The following is a 7,191-nucleotide window of genomic DNA, read 5'->3' as shown; positions in this document are numbered from 1 at the left end:
TAACTAGCTGTGACTGCTGCATCAACTTCAAGTAAAGTTAGTTTCTTTTTTCCTTGAGTCCTTGAAACACATGTTAATTAGTGGTGTTAACTGCTCTTTTTGGTTGTTTATGCCTCATTTTGTCAAAGATGCAGTAGGCCTATAGTACAGATGAAACATGCTGAGTTATGTTTTAGAAAATTAAAGTATTGTTCATGAAATACCTGAGTTGGCGGCATGTCTTGAAAAGGCACCCTTCCACTGACCAGTTCACAGGCAACAATCCCCAAACTGTAGATGTCTGACTTCACTCCATAACCGTGCAAGTCCTGGGGAATAACACAAGATTAATCACAAACAAAGCTCTGAAATCAATTTACATGAGATAATAACCTTTGTAATAACAGTATTTCCTCATCATTAGCTTAGTTTTATTTACTTATTTTGTTGTTTAGTTATATTTTGATCCATGCAAGTTTGAGTAATCTTGTATTGCCCTGCATTTGAGGTTTATTTTTATTCCAAAAGCCATACTCCAGGAAATGTAAGATATAAATGTAAGATTAAAAATGTCACATACTACATTTTTCAACAATGAAAATCTTTCTACAGTGAAATGCCACATGTTCTGTAGTCAATGGACCTCTATTATTAAGAAATGAACAAAATGTCAAAGAATAATCGACATAGCTGCTTTTCTCCGGGATAATGTCATTCCTGAACTAGAATATTATTATACCTGTCTGAGTAGCTCCGGACTGAGCCAGGGCAGTAGTGCGGGGCTGTGGTGGGGCATATCGTAGACCACCCTCTGCCTTTTGCCCTCCCTCATCATACTGTAGGCACTGTGCAGACCGGAGAGGTACACACGGCCCTCTCCAGACAGCAGGATGTGACTGGCTTTAACCCCCCCTGGAGCAAAAACAGGGAAGTTATGGTAATGTGTTAGATAAGAGACATTGCAATTCTGATGAGATGAATGTCACTCAATTTAAAGGGCCTATATTATACTATGATACTATCTGATCCATGTAATAATGTTGTTTCCTCGTCACAAACAGACCTGGAGTTGTGTTTTGTTTCATTCACACATGTTTAACACATAAACCCATGCATATTTAGGCTGAGTTTCTCTTGCCATAGTTTAGACTTTTGTTACTTTTATTAACCTGGTTTAAATCTGGAAGCACTTCAGCAACAAATTGTCTTAAACTTGAGCTTGAACTCCACTAAAAATGTTGTACTAAAAGGCATTATCACACAGGAAAACTGGACTCAAATGCAGCACAAAGCATACAGGCAAACAAAGTCTTAGTTCAATAACATAAAGTGTCCTATCACAGGTAATGTTTAATATGGCAAACAACAACATATGATTTATTTAATGTGAAGTAAAATATCTTCCAAAACTGTTTAATACACTAAGTAGAAAATGGGCTGGGAATAAATTCAGAAACAGATACAAACTGGGAATTAAGTAGAATTGCATAAAATGTGAACAGATCAGATTCAGAGTTTCAGATAGAGCTTGAGTGTCTCTTTTGACAGGTTAACAATCTAACAAAGACTGAATGAACACAGGGAGGATATACAGACTACCCTGGGGTGATTAGGGAATGAGTGGCAGTTGTAGGAAAAATTATGGAGGCAGCAAAAGGAGGACCGGAACAGAGTGGGAAATGGAGCTGGACTGGAGAAAACATGTAAACAAAAGGCAGAACTGTGACAAGTATATAAGGTAGTGTTGTTACGATACTAAGATTTCAAACTTGATTTCGATACTAAGGAATATGTACTAAGGAATACTCAATACTGATTCCAATACCACAATGATAATATGTCTTTCTTTAGACAATAGAATGTGAGTTTCAACATTAAATCCTAGTACAAACTTTTTTCTCTGGGAGCCACATTATCAGTCCTGACTGTGACGAGGGCCGGAGTCGGGTCGGCCGTGAAACAGAATCATATGTCCCTGATGACGCAGATTAGATTATTTGAAAACCGCCACACTTCCTTTACATATCAGACAAACTGCACGGTTCTTACACTGAACAAAAAAATAATCGGTCATCCATTGTTCTTTGAAAACTCTGCACTCTTTCAACTTTTCATACTTTAACACGAGGCATTTTGCTCTGTTAGTGTGTGACTGTCACTGTTTGACCTCGAGTTTGTCAGGTGGATCAGCTGCAAATTCTGCGGAAAATATAAATACGTCATATAATTATTTAAATATAAATAAATATAAATACTTCATATAAATATCTTTTTAATTGAAAAAAAATCAACAAAATACAAGATGCAGACATGTTATTATTTTGTCAAAAAGTAAAAAGAAATAAATAAAATAGGCCATGACAACTTTTGAGGATTGCCTCATAGGGCCAGTTCAAGTAGCCTGATTCTCACAGCCTTAGAATTCGTTTGCTTGACAAGAGGCAGGTACTTTTATTATTTAATCATCGTTGCTATTTGGTCGTGACGTATGTAATGCGCCACTAACGGGGCTAACTGATATATTAAGCTTTTCCCAAATCCTGTAGGAAGAAGGGCAATAACGTCTTTCCCCTTGATAAAATTCACCAAATATTCTCTTTGTTCTGGCTTTAAATCCTCGATCTTGGGAATCATTGCCAACACAGAATGTATGGCTCTTCACTGATTGTCTGGTGCCTGAACTCGCACTTCTGGGATTTTCTGCGAATCGTCTAGTGTATTCTGATTCCTGAACTAGTCGCTGGAGAGAAAAGCATTTGAGCTGGGGCACTAGGTGGCACCAGCCTGGCTACAGTTCAAGTGGTGGCAGGCAGAGGGGCTGGGGGGCCGGCCAAAGAGGTGTGGCAGGCCAGAGTTGGCCCATGGGCCTTAGTTTGATGACCCCTGTTCCTTTCTAGTTCCATGTGGTCTTATATCTGTGTAGTTCCATAGTGGTCCATGGGCGTATACTGTCTATGTGCTCTTACACTTCTTATACTTAAAAACTTATTCTTAAAAAGTTCATTTTTGTCCTGTGAATGAGACTTTTTAGAAGTGACACTTGCACAAATGAGTATCTAGTTTTGATACTAGTTTTGGTATCAATTAGTATCTGATTTTCAATACTTCTGACAACACTTATATCAGGTTAATATGAAAAATATATACTAGTATGTGCATTCAAAACTATCTCTGCAGCAGGTATACCTATCTATGTGCCTCTGCATGTTAAAATCCTAACAGCTCTTACCGGTGAACGTAGCCCATTTTGTGGAGGTATTCCAGAGCCTTGAGCACTCCAAACAGCAGATATGCGATTAAAGACTCGCTCATACCATCAGGGAAATAGGTTCTCAGCAAAGAGTCTGCAGAGCCTGAAGAGCGAGTGGAAAAAATGGATAGAGATTTTAATTCACTAATGTATCTATAAAAGCATTATCAATTTAGTTATTGTGAAGAGGTCTCACCGTAGGACATGAGCGGGGAGAGGACCCAGAGCTGACACGAGGAGCTGAAGACGAGGCGAGACGTGAGAAGGTTTGGATGGCGAAAAAGTCGAGACAGCAAAACTTCATTCTGGGGGAGAAGTAAAAATGTTGATAAATAATGGTAATGTTTAACTAGTTTTCTTAGCATAATATTGTTAATATTTGGAACTTTGAAGTACAATACTGGTGAAGAAAATATAGACAATAAAAGATAATATAGAAAGTAATTTATGCCATTGACACAATCCCCGTTCAGCAGTGTTATCCCCCAAAAAATTCAAAATGTTTATTAATGTAAATTTTTAAAAAATGAAAAAGAAAAAAAAAAAAATCTGAGATACCATCAGTGACTATAATAATAATAATAATAATAATAATAATAATAATAATAATAATAATAATAATAATAATAATAATAATAATTCCCAGTGTCTTAAAAGTCGTTTCAATAAATAGTAAATACCGTGGGATTTAAAAAACAGATATTTAGTTGTATCCAGTTGAGGTGGCTCGGGCATCTGTTCCGGATGCCTCCTGGGCGCCTCCCTCGGGAGGTGTTCCGGGCATGTCCCACCGGGAGGAGGCCCCGGGGAAGACCCAGGACACGCTGGAGGGACTATGTCTCTCGGCTGGCCTGGGAACGTCTCGGGGTTCCCCCGGAGGAGCTGGAGTGTCTGGGGTGAAGGAAGTCTGGGAGTCCCTGCTTAGGCTGCTGCCCCCGCAACCCGGCCCCGGATAAGCGGACGAAAATGGATGGATGGATGGATATTTAGTTGTAATGCTTTATAATGATTTTCAATTATGGGATATTTTAATAACATGGGATATGTTTTCTACTTTTCCTATGTTATTTTTTTCTCTTATGAGGTAGATTACTAAAATACTCCATCCATCTGCTCTTGGCCTGGCCCTTCTGTCAAATTTTCAAACCCTTAGTGACCCACAAGTCAAAAACTTTGCCCACCCCTGGTCTAGAATGTTCCACAGTATGGAATTAAACCTATTTCCATGGAGACAAGCATGACTCCACCAGGCCAAGGCTAAGATTTTTTTTTTTATTTAAATAATCAAGTCTGTTATAAACAGTATCAAAAGCATGACACTCTCTTATAAATAAATGTTAAAGTTATTTGATCTACAAAAGCCCTTTTATTATATATTGATTCATCGTCTTGTTGTAATTTATATTCAGAATTATATAAGTCCTAAATAAAAATAAATACGGCTATATAATCCTTCATTATAACTAAATTGATGTTATTGTTATCATTATGTTTTATGAATGTTTGTATTGTGCTGCTTCAAATGGATTTCCTTCGGGATAATAAAGTATTTCTACTGCAGCGACTGCAGAGGTAGCTGCTTTTCCTTCCATTTTTCCTTTTGAGAATGCAGCTGTGGGCAGCTTTTACCACTCTCTTAGCTAAATTACTCCAACATAATTTGTCAACGCCATTACTGCTGCTGGTTCACTGAGTAATGTAGATTTTGAATTAATGTATGAAATCATTCTTGTGAGGAAAGTCAGCCAAAGATGTTTGGTAGTCAAAGTACCATAAGTTGTAGCAGCTCCTCTTCTGTGCACTCGTCCAGGTTGGTTTGTTTTAAAGCCACTAACTGCCCCGTGGGGATGTGTCTGCCCATGTGCACCAGGCTCAGGTTATTAAAGCCCCTCCCTGAAAATGACAAACATTTAAACATATAAAACCATGCAATATTTACATAACAGGGGATGAGAAAGTAAAAAAGCGTAAGTGAAATTCTACAGTGTTTAAGTCTAAGTTTATATGACGACGGTCTGAATAGAAGACGAAAAATTTGCGTTGCGTCTTCACTTTTTATTCCGCGATTAGGCGAGCGTTTTCGGGAGGAAATCTGCGTGAATACGGTGACGCAAAAGTGTGTGGAATTCGATTGTATATGCATGCCAGGTGGCTTGGTGGTGATGTATGTGACTTAAATGCATATGTGATGTGAGTAGATCTGACCAGAGTTTTGCGTCTTGGGCAGTGTAGATGAAAACGCTACGGCGGAGTGTATTCAACTTTTCCACTCTGGAGGATGGTTTCAGATTTTTGCATTTTTAAGTCCCAAAAACGCCATCACTGTCTAAACGAAAGGCACTTCCAATAAAATACTGTGTCATTTTTACCCGCAAGTGTTCTCAGGCCCTAAGTTAAAGGTGTATTGTGTAATTTTTCTGGTGGATGTTCTGCCACCTTCAAGTCTTCATGGTGATTGTATGGTTTGCTGTGAATGTTCCACAGTATGACTCTAAACTTATCTAACTCCCATATATACTGGAAACAAGCAGATAGCACAACCAGGCCAAGTTACAGGTCAGATCTGCGGAGAGGCGACCCTGCACATTAAGAATACATGTTTTGCAGGGTATTTTTTAGCAATAAAAACACCTGATGAATGCTTGATGGAGTTGTTTAATGCTGTCTTGTGGAACATTCTAGGCAGTGACATCATCTCCATGGAGACAAGCAGTTTCACACCCTCCACCAAAGTTACATGAACTAAAATAAGCTCAAATTCCAATAGATTTACTTTTTTAGACAACTTTTTACCGATTAATATACCTTGTAACTCTTAAAACTTTTTAGATAATTTGACAAGGCCATTTCTGAAGATAATTAAATTGTAGTTTTATGCACACAAACTCAATACTGAGAGACAGCACTTTGTTTTTGTGGTTTTAAATTATTAAGTTTTAAGTTTATGATAGAGATTTAATTTAAGTATGGTAATAATTTTTTATTTGCTCTAAATGACACTTATACCTTTAATATTCTCAAAATCTGACAAGCTCCAATACGGAATAACATGTTTAGGAAAAATCTCACCAAGCTCAGCCAGTATTTGGTAGTGGGCCGGTTCCGCCGACAGCCCCGTGACGTCATCGCCCCCTGCCGGCCCTTGGAGGGTGAATTCAGATCCGTCCGAGCTCTAGGCAACGTATTTTCAAACATAAATGAATAAAATTGACACAACAGAAAATAACAGCCTTTATAAACAGTTGGAAGTTAGTGTGGACTTGGGTAATAGGTTAGTAGTGTGATGGACGCTGCCAGAGGGGGCGCTATGGAGCAAGGGAAATGAGGAGAGGGGTTATCTTTGCTTTTTTTTTAGAAATGTACTGTCAATATTGCCAATTTATTACCTGAAAAATTATTTCTTTAGAGGTGCATTGTGTAACTTTTCTGGTGGAGGGTCCGTCAGATGCTTTTCTCCACGGAGATGTTGGTCTGGAATGTTCCACAGTATGGTATTGTCTTTCTATCTCCATGGAGACCAAACCAGACCAAGTTACAGGTCAGATCTGTGGAGAAGCAACCCCGCTCACAGTCAGAATGTTTGTTTTTCTAAGTATTTTGGGGCTATAAAACCACCTGTAATTGAATAAATGTAAGGTGGAACTGTTTAATGTCACACTGTGGAACATTCCAGGCAGAGCAATGACATATCAATAGAAACAAGCAGGTGACGGACCTCAAACCAAAAAGTTACAGAGTGCACTTATAACCAGAGGCGGGGACATACAAGTCCTGACTTGGACTCGAGTCAGACTTGAGCCACTATTTTTAGGACTTGAGACTTGACTTGATAAAATGGACTAAGACTTGGGAGTCGACTTGGACTTGAAGGTCACTGACTTGGGACTTGACTCGAACTTGAACCTTGTGATTTGAGAAGATTTGAGAAGACTTTTAAATCTGAATTCTTTCTAATCTGACTG

General features: G+C 38.5%; 1 protein-coding gene across 1 annotated transcript; it reads right to left on the bottom strand.

The window, feature by feature from the left end:
* Positions 1 to 88: 88 nt before the first annotated feature.
* On the bottom strand, positions 89 to 6,746 carry LOC129411994 (STE20-related kinase adapter protein beta-like). The gene is made up of 7 exons (XM_055164425.1): positions 6,616 to 6,746; positions 6,299 to 6,401; positions 5,001 to 5,122; positions 3,426 to 3,534; positions 3,210 to 3,332; positions 719 to 891; positions 89 to 308 (listed from the first exon to the last, which is right to left on the bottom strand). Exons 1-7 carry the CDS (start codon positions 6,739 to 6,741, stop codon positions 123 to 125), a joined length of 942 nt encoding a protein of 313 aa, XP_055020400.1. The 5' UTR covers positions 6,742 to 6,746; the 3' UTR covers positions 89 to 122.
* Positions 6,747 to 7,191: the final 445 nt, after the last annotated feature.

This window comes from Boleophthalmus pectinirostris, unplaced genomic scaffold (assembly GCF_026225935.1).
Source record: "Boleophthalmus pectinirostris isolate CB_2022bp ecotype Guang Dong unplaced genomic scaffold, ASM2622593v1 HiC_scaffold_11, whole genome shotgun sequence".
In the NCBI taxonomy this organism is placed as follows: domain Eukaryota; kingdom Metazoa; phylum Chordata; class Actinopteri; order Gobiiformes; family Gobiidae; genus Boleophthalmus; species Boleophthalmus pectinirostris.
Note: the sequence above shows the minus strand (reverse complement) of the source record. Positions and strands in the feature narration are given on the sequence as shown.

What these genes read in the sequence shown, in the direction of transcription:
- LOC129411994 (XM_055164425.1), bottom strand. Translation starts at nt 6,741, where the DNA reads ATGGAGATAGAAAGACAATACCATACTGTGGAACATTCCAGACCAACA. An exon ending in CCAAATACTGGCTGAGCTTG is followed by an intron (nt 5,123 to 6,298) that starts GTGAGATTTTTC and finishes TGTCATTTTCAG; the next exon opens with GGAGGGGCTTTAATAACCTG. An exon ending in GTCCGGAGCTACTCAGACAG is followed by an intron (nt 309 to 718) that starts GTATAATAATAT and finishes GTTATTCCCCAG; the next exon opens with GACTTGCACGGTTATGGAGT.